Below are 21,004 nucleotides of genomic sequence, written 5' to 3'. Positions count from 1 at the left end.
TTGAATGATCCATCGCGGGCCCAAAAGAACCAACTGCGATCCGTTCGGTTACTATGAATCACCAAGACTCCACTACAAAGTGGGTTGGTTTTGTATCTAATAAACACAGCCCCTCCAAAGGAGGTGACCTTTGCGCATGTATTAGCCATAGAATTACCATGGTTATCCATGTAAAATGAGACCATCAAATAAACTATAACTGTTTTAATGAGCCATTCGCAGTTTCACCGTATAAAAGCTTATACTTAGACATGCATGGCTTAATCTTTGAGACAAGCATATGACTACTGGCAGGATCAACCAGGTTGCTATTGTCGTCAACGCCTTCCTTCGACCAAACAAGAGACAAAAAAACGCCGCTCCCTCCCCCGCATGCGTTCCCAGCCCTACACTCTTACATGCCTACTCCTTCTCAGCAAGGTCACGTCGATGTGACCCAATTACAGAGGAGAAGGGACACTAAGAGACCGGTAGCGACGGACCCACAGGCGACGCGGAGAGAGACAACCCTCTTGCCGATCGACTGAAAAGCAGACGGAGGGCCTCTATATCATGTTCTTTCCTTCCAAAGCCAAACACCAATGGCCTGAGGATGAGAGGAACAGGACAAACAACGCTGCATGCAGCACTGTCGCCACACGCTGCGTGACTACTGCCCCACAGCCCTACCTCTAACCCTTCATTTGGCTTCTTCCAAACATGATTCTGTCAAGAAGAGACTACCCTGATTGCCGCAGCTTCCATATACGCAAGCGCAACTCTGCACACCATCTGCGTATGGTTCAGCCGCCCAATCATCTTCACCAACACACTCACCACCCCAAAGTGAACGGCCGCTTGCTCCACGCGTAGTCTGCAATGCTGTCCCATCAGCAACACCTGATCCTTAGTGCTCCCCGCACCTTTTACGAAGCATCCAGTGCAGCCGACTGATACCACCGCAGACAAAACAAGAAGAAGCAAACAACCTCCAACCAGCACGCAAACACCTTGCTCCCCCACCCACCACACCCCTCCTCCCAAACTGAGAATGGAGACGCGGAGGCACAACCTACACAACGTGTCCTGTCATGCCCTTTCTTGCTCCCCCACATCATTTCTTCTGCAAAACGCACCAGTACAACACCCACAAACCCTCTTCTCCAACCAACAGACCCACGAGCGGCGCTTCTCCACAGGTCCTCTACATCCCAATAACCCAGGATCACCGCCCTCCACGGCCGACGGCCCCCAAAACTCCATAACTCCGTCCTCCCGTGGTCAGCACACGCTTCTCTGACAAACAGGTGAAGCACACATCCTGACCAACGAGAACACCTGTCCCTTCCTTCTGCTCACCACCAGAAAGGATGGCGGAGGCTCGCCACGCACAACTGGTCACAAACGACGGACCACCGCCTTTCTTGCCATCCAGCTGTCCCACTGGCGTAACACACACCAACCGCTCCCTTCCTCAGCTGCCGGAACCGTTTCGAAAAAAAGTTCCTCATCTCCCCCTCCTTCGCTTCCATGCGCCGCCGACTCTCAACTGTTGACCCCTCACACCAAAACATATCTTCTTCCTCCACCATCAATCCCGCCAGTAACGCCCTCCCTCCACAATCTCCTCACTACGCACTGAAGAAGATATATCCCCTCCTCCCTCCGTCTTTCGCCCTTCCACACCACACAATGCTCAACAATCCCTCTTCTCTGCCTCCAAGAAAGCTAGGCCTCGCAAAAGCACTCCCTTCTCAACCTCTTCGCCGCGAAGTGCCCGACCGACACCACACTCTTCACGTCCATGCAACGCCCAACGCCCGCTCCAGCAACTGCTTCTTTCCTTGACTCTATATCATTTCAAGCGACAAAAGTCCACCACTCATTAGGGAAAAAGCGTGGAAGGAAATTGCAAAACCAGGACTCCCCACCACACACCGCAACCCCCAACCAACTCAACGACACAACAGTTAAGCCTCGAGACTGCCAAGCTGGGAACTCAGGTACGCCAATTTCTAATGCCCCAGCCCTATTCTTGCTCTAGGAATCAATGTCTCAACGTGGAAGAAACTAACAAGGCCAAGATTTCCCACCACACACCCCAACCCTTAATCAACTCAACGGCGAAACAGCCACGTTTCGACAGCCACGTCTCGAGACTCCCAAGCCCGGAACTCAGGTATGCCAATCTGTAATGCCCAAGCCCTACTCCTGCTCCAGGAATTAAGGCTTCCGTAAAATCTTTTTCAAAAAAAATTGCACACCTGTGCTTTTATTCTGCTTTTGCACTGACGAGGTTGGGTTTACCCCCAAAATCAAACTCCGTTTGGGGCTGGCGACGCAGTACACCTCCCCGAACAAATGCCAGTGACGCATCCTCAAAGTATTCATAGAACAATTCATAAGGTATTGAATTGTTTCTTTTCCCCGAGAATGTCTCGCTGCGGATGCCGATTCCCGTCTCAAGCACTTGGGGGATCGTGAGGGCCAGCCCACAGGGAAGCACCAGGGTGCTGAATGGTTCGCATTCTCCTCAGCTTTTGGTCATCAGGCAGTCCAGTTCATTTACATTGGTGCTTTCGGGTTTTTTTAATGTGTGGCGCTCCCAGTTTTGAAGCTTTGCAAAATTGGTGTGCAGTTGGAGAGCCGAGACGCCATCGTTTGGAATGGCGGGCGGTCACATCCCCAGATCCTCCAAGCTACTCCCCGCAGTGTGTTGTCCTCGAAGTGTAGTTCATTTATTTGAGGGTGTGTAACTAGTGTTACGGATTGGTCATTTCGATGGCTCAAACTTCCGTTTCTACTGAATTTGCGGCGTAGGTAGGGTTGTGTGCGTTGACAACGAAGAGACGGGCGGAAGCGGCATGCAGCTACCCAATCCTGAGCGTACTATTTGAGGGCATGTGCATCGTGTTACGGCTTGGTCATTTTGGCGACTAAGGCGTTGGCTTTTATTAAATTTGGGGCGTGGGTTGGGTTGTGGTGTGCTTTGGCAACAAAGAAGCCAGCGAAAGTCGCATGCAGTTGCCCAATACTGAACTTGCAAAGCGGTGCTCAGTGGCCAGTCTTAATGGAGTTGCGTAAGTCGACATGATGCAAGCAACAGTGTTGCACTTACGTGGAGTTGGTCTGTGAAAAGGGGTACCAACGAATGTGTTCAACACTAGGGCCGATTTCAGGCACCTTGACTGTCTCTACATACTTTTAATGTTTTTCGATGGGCTTTCTGCTGAAATTTTTGTTGATATTGGAGGCACAGAACTAACTACGTATTCACCTGATTCTGTGCAGGGGCAATAGTGCGGCCAGTACTGTGCTTTTCAGTTGGGCAGCCCGCGCTTCACGCGGACGGCAACAGTAAAGCCGCGACAACTAAACAAGTTGGCGCAGGTCCCATTTTCTCGACGCTGTATTTGCGCGGGGTGACTTTAGATTGATGCGAATGCTGAGATTTAATCCTTATTCAGCATCGTTCAGTCTGTGTTCAGGCGTTGAACGGTGCTGGGTATCTACCTGTGTTTCGATGCATGAAAGCATACAGATGCATTATCATGGAATACTAATACTTAAATACAAGCGAAAATGTGTGGATACATAAGCAGTCGAGTTGGAAGTCTGAGTAAGTACAAATGGACGTCTCCATCTGTGTACGTACTATGTATACTCGTATGCTTAATATACGTACATACATTTATACACATAGCCGCACGTATACTTGTGCAGATCTGCGTAAATGTATATGTTCATACAAAAAGAGAGGCAGGCAAATAATGGGAAAACTACAAATTATGAAAAGATCTACAGGTGAGGTCTTCACTGACTTCTTGTCAGATTTTAAATGCTCTCATCGCCTTTTTGCAGCGTTGCTGCTGCAATTCCTCCTACAATTTTTTTTGCTGTTAACGGCATTTAATTTTTTGCCATTTATGTAGACATGTTGAACTTTCCATGGTTGTCATGACACTCCCATTTCTCCCGGGCTTTAGTCTGTTTGCCTCTAATGCCTTTAGACTGTGGTTTGTTTCCTGCTGACACCTTCGTTTGCTGCTGCTGCTGGTGCGGCTGCTGCTGCAGTTGCTGCCGCAGCGCTGTGGCCCCTCATTTCGAGCAGCAGAAGCTGCCGCCGCACGTGAGCCTGCAGCCGCACACTGGAATTAATGTGGGTCTCCCCGCAGAAATCTTTTTAAGATTCCTGCGGAGGCAGATAGCTACCAGAGTGCGAACAAGTGGCCGCAGCAGTAGCAGCTGCTCCCGCTGCTGCTGCAGCAGCTGCTGTTGAGCCTCTCGAATCAGGAAAACCATGTTCAAACACACTCTGTAGTTCTTTTATTCCTTCAGTCCAGCTCTTTACAACGAGGCTGGCGCGCCCTCACACGGGGCCCCTTCGGCAGTGGAACTTCCAAGGAGGCCCCCTGCAATTTTTCCGTAAGCTGAAATATTCAAAAGGCGGAATTGCCGCAAGAAGTCGGCGAAGGGGCGCCTGGGTAAACACAAGGTGGCAAGTTCCAAAACTCAAGAAGTTATCGGAGAGTAAACGCAATGCGTCCACCGTAGCGTTGCTGCAGCTGTGCCAATAGGAGTACGTACCAAAAACGCTTCCATATAAAATCGCTCAAACACATGTTCATGTGCATGCATATGCAGGTATCCATTATGCTTCATACATATGACGGTGCTTCTATAAGATACGAGCATTTTCATTTACATGAAAGCGTAATGTATTCATGCGCATCGATATAGCCATACGGAGGTATTTTTCGATTTACAATATACGAATTACCATTTAAGCACCTTAAGCATAGTCCGCTGACTATTTCCCAGCTGCAGACGTATATATGTCGCGCTGCCCGTAGAATTTCCTTTTCCCTAAGCCCAAGAAGCTACATCACAAGCCCTACCTGTAGGAATAACCAACGCTTCGAAGTTGGATGGCCTCCGTGACAGAGAGGGCCCTTAGCTGCGGCAAGACTTTACGTCCGATAAATAGCTTTGGTTGCTGCTGGTCGTTTGGTTTTGTGCAGCGAATGAAGTGGGGCTCTGTCTCCTGCAGGCAAGCACAAAAAAAAGAATCAGGGTTTGGGGTCTAGAGGTCAGGAGTCAGGGTATAAGCCGTAGCGCTTAAGCATTAGGCTTAACATTAAAGGGAGAAGTGCACTTGAACATGCGCGAAAACACAGCAGCAGAAATATAAGTATCGCTAGCAGTAGCAAAACGGCGCCACTAGGAGCAGAACCTTGGAAAACAACATTCTAGCAGCAGGAGCACTATTGTCAGCACCAGCGTTAGCAACACCACCGTCGAAAGCACTAATCAATCACAGCAGCACCACCACCACCACCACAAGAAAGGGCAGCAGTAGCATCAACAGCAGCAACCTCACCGCTATGCATCAATGATAACAGCAGAGACATAATCAGCAGCAGCACTACTCCGGCCTCCAGTAACACTTGCAGCAGCAGCAGCGTTAGCAGCAGCACCGTTAACATTAGCACTGTCAGCAACAGCACCCTCAGCAGCAGCAGCGGCCGAATCTCCACCGCCATTAACAATGGCAGCGGCGGCAGTAGCAGTACCTGTATGATCGTTGCTAGGTTTTTAAGCCGCTGCATGAATTGAGACCCGATTAGTTGTCCTTTCATAAGTTTGCCTTTTGAGATTTCCACATCTTGATACAGTTGAGAAGCAACTAAGCGAAAACGCACCACCGACAAAACAAATATATCTCTTGCTGCTGCGATGTTCTTATCGCGTTCACTTCTAGGCTTTGCTTCTAGTCTTTTCTGCATTGCGTTTTAGCTTTGAGATTCACACTTTGCATTCTAATTTCACGCAAAACAATTTGTGCTCGGATTTGTTTCGCATCAGCGGCCTGCTCTCGAATCTGCGCTAGGACTTGCAGTTTCGTTTTAAGGATTTGTTTGTTTGCTGATTGCCGCCGGTAAACAGACTAAAAAGGCACTGGCTCCGTTAAAACGACAAATGGGCACATAAAGCGCAGCATTTAACAAAAAATCAACTGGCAAAGCTCAGTCTCCTCATGCACATGGTGAAACGCTGTGCAGGCTGTGACTTGAATCGTGCTTGGGAGAGCTGGGGAAGCAGGCAGCAACAGCGCGAAAGACAGAAGAATAAGCGCAAAGATCGACAAAAGGATAAATAGCGAAATGGGGTTTTAAAAAGAAAAGCGCAGAGCAGGAACCCGACGGTGAATGGATAGCGACATGGCTGCGGCAACAGCAACTCCTGACACATGCAAACAACAGCAGCCGCCCGCTAAATCTCACCCGGGTTTTTGGAGGCATTAAACAGATCCACAAACTCAGTTCGCAGCTGGCCTTTGTTTTTATTTATGAAGTTGACAGTCATGTAAGAAACGTCTCCTATGCAGTGTCGCACCGTAAACACCAGGTCAGAAGAAGGCCGGAGAAAACCCTTGTTCCCCGACTCTAGAAGACACGAAGGATGCAAAGAAATGCAAAAGAAACGTAATTAAATCAAACCAAACAGAGGTCTCCCTCGAAAAAAACAAAGAAGTTCATGAGTACAAGGAATGCACCTTCTACGAACCCAATCGAAGGGCGCCTTTTCTAAAGGATTTAAGGAGCAGATGCAGTTCTTGCTACTATATATTGACTTACAAATGCGAATCAACATATATATATGCATGAGCAGATGCTCGCATAGTTTAACCAGCACAGTGTAAGGGCTTATGAAAAGAAAATGAAGTGTAGGAAATGCCTATACGTGCATATGCGCGTGCATGTTTTTGCTAATGTTTTCCTAAACCATAAGCCCGGAACTCGAAACCACAAAACCTGAAGTATAAATCCTAGACCCTGCAACTTACACTTGATTTGCGCCTTAACTGCCGCAGTGAACTTGGTGTCTGAAGTAGCCGGGCCAAGGCAGCAGTCCTCTAGAATGCTCAAAATGGAGTTCTTCTTTCCGCAAAGCATATCAACAATTGGCTGAGTGCTCTCGAACTGCAGCAGCTCTGAAGTCAATCCCTCTTTCTCATACAACAGGCATTCCTGAAACGCACAGGCATTAGGGTTTAGGGTTTAACGCCTGCCGTGTGTGCTTCTGGGGTGCAGCGAAAGCCCACATGGCCACAAACAATTCATCGCTTACGGATAGAGGAAACAAGTTAGTTTAGGAGCAAGGCTTTAGGGCCGAGGGTTTTGCGTCTAGGGGTTGGGGTTTAAGTCTGAAGGTTTAGGGATAAGGGTGTATGATACGAGTTTTAGGGTTCAGCGCTTAGGGTTTAAGGCGCTACCCTTGTGAATACTAGGTCTACAAAGGTGGCCTGCAGCATCTCGTTGGTCACATTGATGAAAAGCTGTTCAGGCGAATTTTCTTTGAAAATTTCAAAGCCGAATACGTCGAGCAGACCTGCGAAGGGAAAGATCTGCAAAAAGAATCCAATTAGTTTCTTTGTTTGTTCATTTGTCTATCAGCTCAGCGGGCCGCGCCGCAGTTTGCATGCAATTGGAAAATGAAGTGCGTTTTTACAGATAAATGAATAATTGTGGTTGCATGGTGCCAAAACGCCCCATAAAATATTTGCTTGCAAGTGAAAATGAAAGCAAATGCAGTTGAGCTTTAGTTTGCAAAGGGAATTAAATGAAAACATCTGAATCTGCGCTTGTACAAAGGGATGCAGCCCTGCACACTGCAAAAATGCCGGGGAACAACAAGAAGCAAATTATGCATTAAAAGCCGACGATGTTTTTCTAGGGTCTGAACATAGATGTTTAAAAATATGCAAATGTACGTATAGAAAAAAGCATACGGAGAAACACATGAATGTTTGCACATACATGTATGTTTGCATCTACACGTGGCAGAATACATGCATACGTCCATATATTCTCGCCTACATTGCCGCTTGCGCCGCGAACTACCCGTAAAGTCTTACTCTGGCAGGCTAGCTGGCTGATTAGCTAGCTGGTTATCTGGCTGGCTAGCTGGCTGGCTGGCTAGAAGGCTGGCTAGCTTGTTTGCTGGCTAGCTTGTTTGCAGACCAACTGTCTCGCTAGCTGCTGGAATGCTGGTTGGCCGCTCCCTAGCTGGCTAGCTGGTTAGCTGGCTAGCTCGCTATCTGGCTAGCTGGCAATCCGGCTATCTGTACAGCTGGCTAGGCTAGCTGGCTAGCTGGGTGCGCGCCGATGAAGGTGTCGAGGCTTTGTTGTTTGTTGATATTTTTGCTGATTTGCTTGTTGATCCGGAGAAAAAGCCGCTTGTAAACGCCCTTGCTCAGAAACTGCTGCAGTACCTCAGCCTGCTGCTTTCGCCACCACCCAGCCACCGCCTGCGCCCCCTCCACTGTCACCTGCCGCAGCAGCGCCGCTTCAGCTCCTGCGGCTTCCAGGAACAGCAGCTCGCGAGCTTGCTGCAGCAGCAAACACACGTTTTCAATACGTGAACAAATTGGATATATATACTTAATCATCTATATTTATTCATTTATTTATGTATTATATATGTATATATATATATATCTGTTTGTTTATATATTTGTTTATTCATTTGCAGACTTGTTGCAGCGGAAGACGGCATTGGATCAGGTGAAAATGCGAATTCGTGTGGTTGCAGTAATACACTGCACTAGATAAATGGCAGCAGACTCGCTGCAGCAGAAAAGGCGCACTTTTGCGAGAAAATTCAAATTAAAATGTGCAGTTGTTCATATCTGCATGCATGCAATGCTAACATGAATCTAGAAGAGTGCTGGCATGCCTGCTGCAGCAGAAAAGACACGTTTGCCTGCCAAATAATATTGCATGCATTCTTTTGCCTATAGAGCTGTTGCAAAAGTCCTAGAAAGCTGCTGCAGGAGGAGAGACAATTTCTTCACTTCTGTAAAATTGAATTAAAAGACTCAACTCCGCGTGCACCTCTGCACTCATTCAAAGGCATTTTGCACCTATTTGGGGACATATGAATATGCTAGACAGGCACCAGCAGCCTTATTGCAGCAACACAAAAGCTTTTACGCATGCAGATAGCCTTAGCCCTAAACCCTAAACCCTAAACACTGAAACACTAAATCCTAGGAGATATTTCAGCTCCAGAGTCTCGGACTGGGAGCTGTGCTTTAGGGTTTGGAGCCTTGCTTAGGTTTAAGGGTTTAGGGTTGTGGCGGTGTAGGGTTTGTGACCCAAGGCTGTACCGTTAGGGAAACCAGGATTTATTCTCTGCTTACTGCTTAGCGTTTAGGGTTTGGAGTTTGGAGTTTGGGGTTTGGGGTTGAGGGTTTGATGTGCTGAATGCTGGCTGCTGTTGCATTGCTCATTGCTTTTGAGCAAAGTTCGGCTGCTCATGTTAGGTAGTGCTGTTGTTGCCATCGCTTCCTTGTCGTTGGTGGACTTGCTGTGGCTGCTGTAGCCACGGTTGCTGCTGCATATCCCGTTGAAGCAGCGGGACGCTTCGCCGGAAATAAGCCATCAACACTTGCAAGACATCTGTGCCACGAAGAATCCTGCAGAGTATTTAGCTAGCTACGCAGCGGTCGGACCAGGCTGCTGCTGTCGTGTCTGCCGATCCCGTTGCTTCTCCTGTTTATCTCACTCAGACCTTCATTCGTTTCTGTTCCGGGACCATCCTCGTCCAAGGGGCCAGCAGCTGCTGCTGCAGCTGCTGACGACAGTGCAGTATCGCCTCTGGTGTATGTAAATGTGCTCAGTGGTCTCGCTGCTTGATGCAAAATGCCTGGCACACCTTTGGTAGAGACTGTCTCTTGCAGGACAAGAAAAGATAAAAGAAAAAAAGACTTTCGATGCCAAGCCGTAGGAAAGCGTTACGCTTTCGACCACTATGGAAAGCGAAAGTGTATCCGAGAGTACTAACGCTTAGGCTTTGTTTTTGAATGCTCCATAGTGTGGAATTGGGGTTTAGAGCATTATGATTATGGCTAGAAAGCTCGGGCTATTCAGGGTTCCCACATTCCAGTGTTCAAATTCTGCCAAGCCTTATTGCGTAATGCAGGGAATGCTGCGCACCGGAGCGACTGGGCTACGCTGGTGTTGGTTTCTGTGTTGGGTCGGTTGTAACTGCTGTTTCTGGCATCCCACAGTAGATCCAAATCATTGAAGCAGTGTAGTACCTGCGAAGATCGCCCGCTCAGCGACGGCACTGGATGTCTTGCTCGCACGTCAGTTCGCTGCTACACACACACACACCCAGCAAGCGAAGAGGAACTTCGATGCGGGCGCGCACACCGAGCAAGCAAGCAAGCACAAGGGCATAAAGGCACAGAGGTGACAACATCGGGAAGATCTGCCAAGCTGGTGCACACACACACACACATACTCCCGGCAAACAAAGAGCGCACAAGCACAAAGAAGCAGAGATGGTAGAGCACAATACACGGCGAGCGCATCAGGCATAACACATGCGGATCTGGGTAGCTCAGCAAGGGTACTGAATCTTGCTTGTACGCGATGCCAGCGAGAACACCCAGCAAGCAAGCAACAACAGAATGCCCAGAGAAGTGCGCGCCACTTCGATGCCAGCGCGCACACCCAGCAAGGGAGCAAGAAGCACAAGGAGATAAAGGCACAGAGGTGACAGAGTGTATGTAATACAGTACGAGCGCACTGGGGATAACACATGTAAAGCTGGGCACCTGAGCGACGTTACTGAAGCAAGAAATAAAAGAAAAAAGCACAGAGCTGGCGGAGTGTGTGGGACGAGCGCGTTCATCGCAGAAGCGGCTGTGTTCAGCAGGATGGCGGAAACCTGCTGGAAGAGGAGGGTGCAGCAGTGAACATCATATTCGGCAATGTGTATACACACCTGTGGCACCTGTCCAATCCCAGCAAGCAAAGGGGAGCTAGGGAAATAATAACACATCGTGCAACGCAGGCTAAATCTTAGTGGATCGTAGGACAAGCCTACTCTCGCACTTACAATACCTGGTTGCGCCAAAGTCGTCTGCAATGGATATAGCGCCCCGAATGTGGGAAATTGCAATTATCACCCTTCGCGTGCCGCAGAGGATCTTTCAGCATTGGTCCGAGGCGTGAAGTGTTTGTAGGCATTGAGCATTACGTTTGTGTGTGTGCAGGATGTTGCGTGCGCGGTTAGTTAGCCTTCAAATCCAGTGCGGCTGGTAATTAGTTAAGGACTATTGGTAAGGCGTGGCGCAGATGATCAAAGTGAAAAACATACTGAATTGTTTGAAACTACTGCTGCGGACGATTCCCCGGTGTACTGCAAACTCAAAGTAAAACATTTGTATATTTTTAAGCAATCTTGAAGTCCAATGTTCCATTCCGAAGAGTAGGTGCGGTGTGTGGTTGCTTGTTGGCTTTATACCCAGCGTGTGGCATGCTGGTAGCGTTAAACGGTTGTGTTGTGCTTCGCAATCAGGACTTTTGACAAATGCCCCCGCATTGTTGCATCTCAGGTTGTACGCAAATCCCAAAAGCGCCACACCCTTAATGTAGACGCGGAACGTTGAGGCTTTGGACGTACCTACAATTTTCCAACTCGCTCTGCCCTTCGTGGCGAAGTGATGCACCATCAAAGATGCTAGAGTACAGGCGTTTTAAACGTGGTTCATGTAATCTCTTGCTATAAACAAACCGCAGCCCTTCGAAATAATTTCAACGTAGGGTACCGTCAGCAATTACAGGTGCGACATGTTTGGCATTGTGATATGCAACGAGATTCATGCCCCGTCCTAATTTTGTGCTTGAAGGCGTGGGCATTTCCGCCATTTTCTGGTGCTTCTGGCCTCATTGGAGTGGCCTGAGAATAGTAGCATGCTGGAATATAATCAGTTGAAGACTGCGGTGTTGCTTTTGTGGTCTACATCGTCAACAGACAGACAGGTGGCGCTCACTTGTTTACCGATGCTAGAAACGATGCGCTGTTTGCCAAGGTTGTGATTCCCACCAGCGCCACGTCACACGATGTCGGGCTTTGAAGCCTATTATCTCACTTCTAAGCATAATGCAAATGACAAGCAAGTGGAGAGCATGGACACAGAGCGTGCTGAATTATCTAAATGCAGCCTGTGATAGTAGCAACAGCGAAGTCCAATCACACTTGTGCAATTCAGCCGCACAGAACAGTGTTTGATTTGCGAAGACAAGAAAGTCTGGCTGGCCAATTCCGTTTTCTGGGCTATCCTACGAAACGAACACACAGCTTCCAAGTCTACAAGACGTACATTCAGTAGCGAAATGCCAGAGATCACCCAGCCGGTCGCTGCTCGCCTACCGCTATCAACAAGAAAAAAGAAAGAACACGCGACTCTCAACTCCTTGAAGACTTCGAGCCTGCCGCCATGGAGCATTACAACCTCAGCGCCTCCACTAACAAGACAGCACGCTCACACCTGGTGCATTCACACTGTTTGGGTAGTGCCTGTAAACTAAAACAAACCAGCTACTGTTTATGCTCACCAAATTCAAAGGATTCATGAACTGGGCGGAGGGGTGCCCGTTGCCCGATGCTAGGCTGCACAGAGCACCACAAGGAGGGGTGGGTTGCTCCGTGCCAGACTCTTGAACAGCCTAAATACTGAAGGCTGGGCAGCAAGACAACAGACGCTGGCGTCTTCCTCACAGAGCAAAACACTACCACACCACTACCACACAAGTAGACATATGCTGATATTTTCAAAACTAGTGTTTCTGTAGTCCCTGTTGTGAATGTTAAAGGCCAGGCTTCCAAAGCATGCTGTCGGCAACTCCGTGCCTCAAAAATGTATGTTTGGAGATATTGATTGTCGAAGTTGGCTTGGGCACCCTTTATAGAGCTATTTGACATGTATGGAACTTTGCATGCATGATTTCGGCTTTTCCCCGTAACAAATGTAGTGGGACGACGAACTTTCTACTTGGTCTGCAACTCTAGCAGGATATTTCTCAGGCTGATGTTGCTGGATGCGGGGACATTCGGTCGAGGCACAGAGTGTATTTTGCAGACGCGTTGACTTTACGACAAAATATGTAGACGCGTGAAACGCAGCGCGTAAGGAATACAGTGTTAGGCATGAACGTACGCGTTTACAAATTCGTATTTTGGGACCTGTAGGGCTTGGGTGTGAATCGATCATTGCCTCAGTGTGCAAGAATCTCCTAGCTAGCCTGTAGGGAACAGTGCGTTATAGTATTTGTCTTGGTTGGCGCTCTTTGGATATAACTGTGGCTCGGTTCCTCCATCCGTGAAAAGCCCAATTGCCCACTAGAACCTTATTGGCTCTGCAGGAAGTAGGTTACGCTTTCTAATGCTCTTGCGAGTTTGAAAAATATAATACCTAGCCAACAATATGGCGACTTGCCAATTTTGCGCGGAAGGCGTTGTTTGCAATCACGATCCCTGCATGCACATTAGCTGATGTTGAGCACGAGCAGTTAAGGGATGCTCTGCTTCTACAAACATCCCTCTCGGCTGCTTCTCGCTTGCGTTCACCTGATCCGGGGTGTTTGGATGTAAGGTTCTTCCACGATATATTCGTTTGAGAGCTGCATTCCTCGGGCGACGCTTCTTTTTCTCAGGCTTTACGTGCCGCCAAACTGCCGTGTAGCTATCCTTCCCTGATAATTGATATCCTGTTGCAGGGTGTTGCAGTGCAATTTTTCAGCCTTTCGAGCTTCGGCGTATGTAACTTCGCTTCTTCGCGGACAGCTCAAAATTTGATAGAACACACACAAATCAAATACGTTGCGTTATGGCTCTTCAGGCTGTATGTATAGCGCCGCCTTCATGATTACAAGGCACACTGACTCCATACAGATGCACAAAGATCAGTTTTCGTCGAGCGAGCAACTGTGTCATGCCTGCTGTGCAGTTGGAGCGGCAGGCTTGAAGGCACGCTTCCGTCGACTCTGTGGCCCACGACAGTGTTCAGAGAAAACACAGCTACTGTTCGGAGTTCGCTAGCGCCGTTACGTTGAACTCATTCGACAAAAATGCCGTCTATCTTGAAAGATTTCTGCAGCTGTGGTGGCCTTCCATTGTAGCAAGCGCAGCTATTGTAGTTCGATGGTGATCACTGTTCTAGATGTACACTGCGGGCCACAATGCGCTTCGGACAAGATTAGTGTATGTGTTTATGTTTGTAAGAGGTACAAACTGCGTTTGTCGGACGATTTCAAGCCTTTTCCGAACAGCGTGTTCAATCCAGCCAGTAAGAAAAACAATGCTGGTTATGAGCCTAACTATACAAGCAGGAGTGCTTTGGAGCTTATATGAATTTTCGCGATTGGACATTTTCTCTCACATGGAGGAAATTATTAACCAGGCTGTGGAGAACATCAATTCGGTTGCGACAGCATACGCCATTTTATGAAGGCTCGTAGTTAAACTATGACTGCAATGATGTCGATTCTGCAGGGAGTAGGCGGCGGTTCTTGGGAATTTTGCGAATACTATTCATATGATATGTACGCCGCGCTATTCGGCTCTTAGCAGTCCATTTTTCATTTAACTTTCGTAAAATGTGATATTCCCTATTCTAATGGACTTCGACTTTGGTTGCCTCCTGCTGCTTTGGACATCATCATGCGATCCTACAAACTGGCACTGGGTCACCAGAGTCTAATCGCATTTTTGAGGCTTCCCAACAGGTGCAACGCATTCCAAGCCTCACAGACTGAGAGCGCAGCTAGCAAAGGACAACAACTGGAATGGCAGCTTCCGCTGAAACATTGACAGCGACAGCACCAGTTTTAACAACTGCAGCACTTTGCAGCATCTGTAGCAACTGCTGCAGCAGCAGCGGTATCAGTAGCAGCTTTTGCAGAAGAAGCAGTTTCAGCAGCACAACCAGCAGCAATTACAGTATCAACAGCAGAACATGCCCTCTTGCCGAGATTTACATCTTTAGAAGAGTAAGTGAGCCGCGCTTCGCGGCTAGCACAGAAAAAGGCTAAACACAGACTTTGGCAGCAACTACAGCAGTAACAGCAGAACATGCCCTCTGGCGGAAAGCTATAAACGCAGACTTTGACAGCAACTATAGTAGCAACAGCACAACGTGCCCTCTGGTCGAGAGCTACATCTTTAGAAGAGTAAGTGAGCCACGCTTCGCGGCCAGCACAGAAAAAGGCTAAACGCAACAGACACAAGGAGCCAGAATGAAGCTTGCTTTCTGATACCTGCTGCAGCAAAGTGATCCTCGCCGTATGGAAGCTTCCAGCGAATCCTGCAGCTGCTCCAGGTGTTGAGGCGAAAGCAGAAAGTGGCATCCAGCAGAATAAGAATTGCTTCTTGAACTAAGGAAGTAGACAAACGAACTGTTGTACAGTGGTTGCTCGCTTCTGGTGCTCCTTGCTGCCTGCTGCTGCTTGCTGCTGTTCCTTGTTGCTGCTGCTCTTTGCTGCTGCGTGCTGTTGCTGCTTTTTGCTGCTACTTTTTGTTGCTGCGGCGTGGTTCTGCTCGGTGCTACTGTTTATTGTTGCTGCTCGTGGCTGCTTCTTGCTGGTGCTGCTTTGCCTTGCGGCCTGATGCTGTTGCTTCGTGCTGCTGCTTGGTGATTTTGCTTGGTACAACTGCTTGGTGCTACTGCTTGCTTCAAGATCCTGCTGCTCGGCACTTCTTCTTGCTGCTCCTGCACGCTGCTGCTGCTTGGTGGTGCTATCTGGTCCTGCCGCTTGCTGTTCCGGCTTGTTGCTAGCCTTCTTATTACTTTCACTTATTGCTGCTGCCGCTTGTCAGCGCGAAGTTAGAGTGAAAGGGACAGAAAATATCTGCACAGATATTGAGATAGGCGCATGTGACCGATACAGATATTGAGAAAGACGCATGCGAATTCATCTTAGAATAATATACACTCATAATATGGATAGCGGGAATAACATAAACTTTTGCATGCAGTTGCATAAAGGTAAATCAGTATTAATTAATCGTTACATATACAATGCAGATGAATGTCACCTCAGGACTGCCAGCTGATACCCAAAAGCGGCTCAGTGGCCTACCCCTGGGTAGTGCGGCGAGCACTGCGGAAGCAGCAAGTTAGCTTTCAGCTGCTGCAGCTGCTGCTGCATCTGCAGCAGTAGCTGATGGTTTCAATGACATCCAACGCAGTCGCAAGGGGCCGCAGGGCCCTGCTGCTGCATACTCACATATCACAGCTTTGCTGTGTCTTCCGCCAGTCGTTGCTGCTGCAGTTGCTGCTGCTGTGCTGTGACTACAGCAAATGCTTCTGCTGCTGCTGCTGCTGCCATTGCTGCTGCTGCTGGGACTCCGCTGCGAAGAGGTGAGGCGCTTTGGAGTTCTTCAGGCCGTCGGTGGCCTACTCATTTCCCGCACGATCTCAGAACCACCGACCCCACCACCCTCAGCTTCGTTCAGACCCAGGCCGTGAAGGCTGTGACACTCATGGAACCATTGTTGGGGGCGCTGCTGCTGCTGCTGCTTCCCAAGCCAGAGAAGGGGCCCAAAACAGCGGCGGGAAGCAGCAGCAGAGACTTGCATCAGCAGCAAAGCCCGTCTTGAGGGCCCAAGTGAGTCGCGGCGCAGCTGTCGCTGGGCCGGCAAGGAAGGCGGGCAGTCGCCTAAAACACTAGCACAGCACTAAACCCTAAACTTTGTGACTAGGACTTGAACACCGAATTCTACAACGCGCTATACCCTACAATAAAGCTCTAAACGCAAAACCCTCAACCCTCGGACTCGGCCAAATCCTACATTCTTCCTCACTGTTTTTTTTACCTGGTGCCCGAAACCGGGGAGCACTCAGACGCAGACAGAGCCTGCGTCTGTGTGCTCTTCAGCCTCATGGGCTTGACTCAGTGACACAAAAGGATTCTTTTGTGCTCGCCGAGAAGATCCAGAAGCCTCAGCACAGGCAGAAAGGCCAAAGACGCACAGGGCCAGTGGGACGTGAGGTGTACAGACACAGGAAACAGAGAAGACACCGCAGTCACTTTTCAGCCCGCCGCCATCCACAAAAAGGCACAAGGACTAAATTAGGTCTTTGGCCAGCCGGGAAAAGGTTTTAAGAGTTTCTTTGCGCGGCCACTTTTGCAGCCATTAAAGCGAGACTGGGATCTAGGGTTTTTATATTCCCAACGCGGCCCCCGGATGAACTAGAGTCCTAAGGGGGCCCACCCGAGTCACCTCCCAACCAGGTGCGTGGCTTCGGGCTTTGGAGCCCCCCAAGCAGGGTCCCCCAGGAACCCGCTGTTTGTCTTTAGGGACCCCTGGGGTGCTTATAGGTCGAATATGAGTTTGAGCTCCTGAGGCGAGTGTGGAGGGGGCTGTGTGCATTCTGCAGCAGCTTTGCTGTAGAGCTCTGTGTACTTCGCCAGCAGCAGCCCCAAGGCAATGGCCCGGGTGCGGCGGCGGGCCGCCCCCTCGTTTATAGCAGCAAGGAGGGGCATGTCGAGGGCTTTTGGGGAGCCTAGAACTGCAGCAATGAACTGCTTGCATGCATCGCCAGTCCTGAGGGTGGGGCCGGCAGCAGCAGCAGCGGCAGCAGCAGAAGTGGCTGCAGCGGCTGCAGGAGGTGCCTCCTGCATGCAGCGACTCAAGCTGCTGCTGCCGTAGAGCCCCAAACCTAACAGGTTACCTAACTCTTCTGTCTGCTCTTCTCTTCTATTAGCTGCGTCAGCAGTTGGCGCTGCTGCCGATGCACAGGCATTGACACAGCCTCCTGCAGCACCAAGACCTGCAGCTGCTGCTGCTCCTGCAGCAGCTGCTGCTGCTGCTCCTGCAGGCTGGCGTCCCACATGAACGCCAAACTCTGCAGCTGCAGCTGCAGTGAGGCCCTCAAGCATGAAAACGAATTTATAAGAAAGACGCAGCTCGAGGCCTTGCCCATGAAGTGAGCCATTTGCAGACACTAGTTGAGGCAGCGGGACACGTCGCGGCCTACCAGCGTCTCACAGCGCGCGTCGGCTGCTGCTGCTGCTGCTGCTGGGGCTGCTGCTGGAACTGCTGCTGAGGCTGCTGCAGAGGAGAAAGAGAAGCTGCGTACGCTAACAGCAGGTCTTGCAGGCGCGAGGCAAAAGCCGTCAGAAACGGAGGCAAACTGCTGCAGCCCCCTCTTCAGCGGCGGGGGCCCATTCTGCTGTTGCTGCTGCGGATAGCTGCGGCAGCGGCAGCAGCAGCGCCGAGGAGTCCCACTGGGTCTCGAGCCTGTCCAGCACCCTCGTTGAAAGATCCAACAAGAAACGCACCAGCAGCGGCTGCCGCTGTTGCTGCTGCTGCTGCTGATGCTGCTCTCTCTCAAGACGCTTTTCAGGAGAGTTCTGAACGGCAGCAGCGATTGCTTGCTCAGTAGCCGCTGCTGCTTGTTCTAGCAGCAAGCCTATTTTGAACGCTGTGATGCCGCAGCTGCTGGTGCTGGTGCTGGTGCTGTTTATGCTACTGTCGAGAACAGCAGCAAGCTGAGCAGCAAGGGGCCCATGAAGAGCCTCAAGGGACCCTTCTAGCAACGCTGCGGGGTTCAGCAGCTCCTGTAGCGTGGCTGCGCTGCTGCCAGCCTCAGTGGGGAGAGTTGCTGCGTCTGAAAGCGGCAGCCAACCCCGCACCTGCTGCTGCTGCTGCAGTTGCGGTTGTAGTTGCTGTTGCTGTTGCTGCTCTTGCTGCTGTTGCTGTTGCTGATTTACAAGTGGAAAATGGGACTCTGCAGCCTCGTCGCTTCTTTCACATACGTCTGAAGCGTCGGCAGAGAAGCCGTGTTGCTGCTGCTGCTGGTGCTTCTGGATTCCAAGTGCAGCAGCTCCCCCACGGGTATACAACGGGTATACAGCAGCTGCAGCAGGGAGACAAAGGCAGCGGCTTCTGGACCCACCGCAGCGCCGCCGTGAGGGTCCTCGGCGCTTCCTTGCCTCGGCGCTTCCTTGCCTGCAGCAAACCTCATGGGCTCCCCCCAGGGGCCCTCCGCAAGGAGTTGCTGCTGCAGTTGCAGACGCAGCAGCTGCTGCGGACACTGCAGCAGATAAGTGGGATGAGAGTGAAGGTCCGCTAAAGCTTCCCATAGGACCGCACACTGGTTGCTTGTCTCGCCGCTCTGTGCTGTTGCAGCTACTGTTGCTTCTGCTGCCGCCGCTGTTGCTGCTGCTGTTGTTGCTTCAGAACCGTGTTTCCAATTCTTTTGCAGCAGCTGCTGCTGCTGAAGCGAATATTGCTGCTGACCTGAGATGTCAAGGAGCACTTGGAATGCAGCCCCAACGGCATCTGTGTCTCTCGTTGGTGCTGCTGCTGTGGCAGCTGCTGCTTCCCCTGTTGCTGCTGCTGCAAGGTGCTGCAGCAGCTGTTACTCCTGCTTGTGCCGTTGTCGGGGCAATTTTTCCCCTTTTAAGCATTGCCATCTACAGCAGTGGCACCATTGGCAGCAGTAGTGGCAGCAGCAGTAGCCTCAGCAGGAGTAGCAGTAACAGCAGCCAGCAGGGGTAGCAGCAGCAGTAGCTTGTCTGAACTCATTTCCCAGAAGACGAACTTTACGCCTGCAATTGCTTCCTAGGCGTAGAGTGCCCCTACAATGTTCACGTGTTCACGGCTGCTTGCTGTCTTCTGTTTGTCCCTAATAGTAGGAACTAACTTTTGCACCTGCTGCTGAATGCCATGGCTCAGCTGCTGCATTCCTCATTATTTTTCAGCTGCTGGCGTTCGGTACTACCGTTGTTGCTATTGCTTCCTTGTCGTTGGTGCTCCTGCTGTCGCTGCTGCTGCAGCCACGATTGCTGCTGCATATCCCTTAAAAGCAGCGGCAGGTTTTGCCGAAAATAAGCCATCAACACATGATGTGCTTGCAAGAAACCTGCGCCGTATTTAGCTAGCTACGCAGCGGCCGGACCAGGCTGCTGCTGTCGCGTCTGCAGGTCCCGCTGCTTCTCCTGTTTATCTCGCTTAGGCCTTCGCTCACCATTTCGGCACCATCCTCGTCCAAGTGGTCAACAGCTGCTGCTGCAGCTGCTGACGACACTGCAGTATCGCCTCTTGTGTATGTACATATGCTCAGTGGTCTCGCTGCTTTGTGCAAAAAGCCTAGCACACCTTTGGTAGAGACTGTCTCTTGGTCAAGAAAAGATGAAGGGAAAAAACAGGCTTTGGACGACAAGCCGTAGGAAAGTTTAGGCGTTACGCCCTCCACCACGATGGCAAGCGAACGTGTATCCGAGAGTACTAACGCTTAGGCTTTATTTTGGAATGCTCCATAGGTGTGGAATTGGGGTTTCGAGCATCATGATTATGGCTAGAAAGCTCGGGGTATTCAGAGTTCGCACATTCCATTGTTCAAATTCTGCCAAGCCTTATGCATAATGCAGGGAATGCTGCGCAAAGGAGCGACTGGGCTACGCTGGGGCGTTGCTTTCTGTGTTGGTTCGGTCGTAACTGCGATATCTGGCATCCAACAATAGAACCAAATCATTGCAGCGCAGTACCTGCGAAGGTAGGCCGCTCAGCGACGGCACCGGATGTCTTGCTCGCATGTCAGTCTGTTCGCCCCTGGACGCACACATCCAGCGAGCTTCGCGCACACCCAGCAAGCAAGCAAGCACAAGGGCATAAAGGCACAGAGATGACAGAGTGGAATACACCAAGAACGCATTGGGGAGAACACATGCGAAGTTGCACACACATACACCCACCCAGAAAGCAAAGAGCGCACGAGGACAGGAACAGAGTTGACAGAGCTTAATACACAGAGAGCACATCAGGCATAACATATGGGAATCTGGGTAGCTCCGCACACCCACCAAGTAGCAACCAGCACAAGGGGATAAAGGCACAGAGGCGTGACAAGAGTGTATATAATGCACGACGAGCGCATTGGAGAGAGCTCATGCAAAGCTGGGCACCTCAGCGATGTGTGTTTGGACGGACCGAGCAAGCAAAAAATAATCTCAAGGCACAGACAGAGCTGGCGGAGTGTGTAGGACGAGCGCGTTCACCGCGGAAACGGCTGTGTGCAGCAGGATGGCAGAAACCTACTGGGGGCATAGGGCACATCTGTCCAATTTTAGCAAGCAAAGGGGAGCTAGGGAAATAAAACGCAGGCAAAACGTAAACAACTGGACCAGAGATGACAGCAAAATACAGGGAAAGGACATCAGGC

The 21,004-nt window shown here is 50.2% G+C and overlaps 3 protein-coding genes across 3 annotated transcripts; all 3 read right to left on the bottom strand.

Annotated features, from left to right (window-relative positions):
• Positions 1–1,068: 1,068 nt before the first annotated feature.
• Positions 1,069–1,571, bottom strand: ETH_00029630 (uncharacterized protein; the record flags this gene model as incomplete). The annotated part of the gene is made up of 2 exons (XM_013374354.1): positions 1,069–1,099; positions 1,372–1,571. 2 exons carry the CDS (start codon positions 1,569–1,571, stop codon positions 1,069–1,071), a joined length of 231 nt encoding a protein of 76 aa, XP_013229808.1.
• Positions 1,572–17,150: 15,579 nt separating this feature from the next.
• ETH_00029625 (uncharacterized protein) lies at positions 17,151–17,717 on the bottom strand (the record flags this gene model as incomplete). Its single annotated transcript, XM_013374353.1, has 1 exon — positions 17,151–17,717. One exon carries the CDS (start codon positions 17,715–17,717, stop codon positions 17,151–17,153), a length of 567 nt encoding a protein of 188 aa, XP_013229807.1.
• A 237-nt stretch (positions 17,718–17,954) lies between these two features.
• ETH_00029620 (uncharacterized protein) lies at positions 17,955–18,923 on the bottom strand (the record flags this gene model as incomplete). Its single annotated transcript, XM_013374352.1, has 1 exon — positions 17,955–18,923. One exon carries the CDS (start codon positions 18,921–18,923, stop codon positions 17,955–17,957), a length of 969 nt encoding a protein of 322 aa, XP_013229806.1.
• Positions 18,924–21,004: the final 2,081 nt, after the last annotated feature.

The sequence above is a fragment of the Eimeria tenella genome, genomic scaffold (genome assembly GCF_000499545.2).
Source record: "Eimeria tenella Houghton genomic scaffold, Eth_scaff2, whole genome shotgun sequence".
NCBI classification, from domain to species: Eukaryota; Apicomplexa; class Conoidasida; order Eucoccidiorida; family Eimeriidae; genus Eimeria; species Eimeria tenella.
This window is presented reverse-complemented; position numbering and strand designations above follow the sequence as displayed.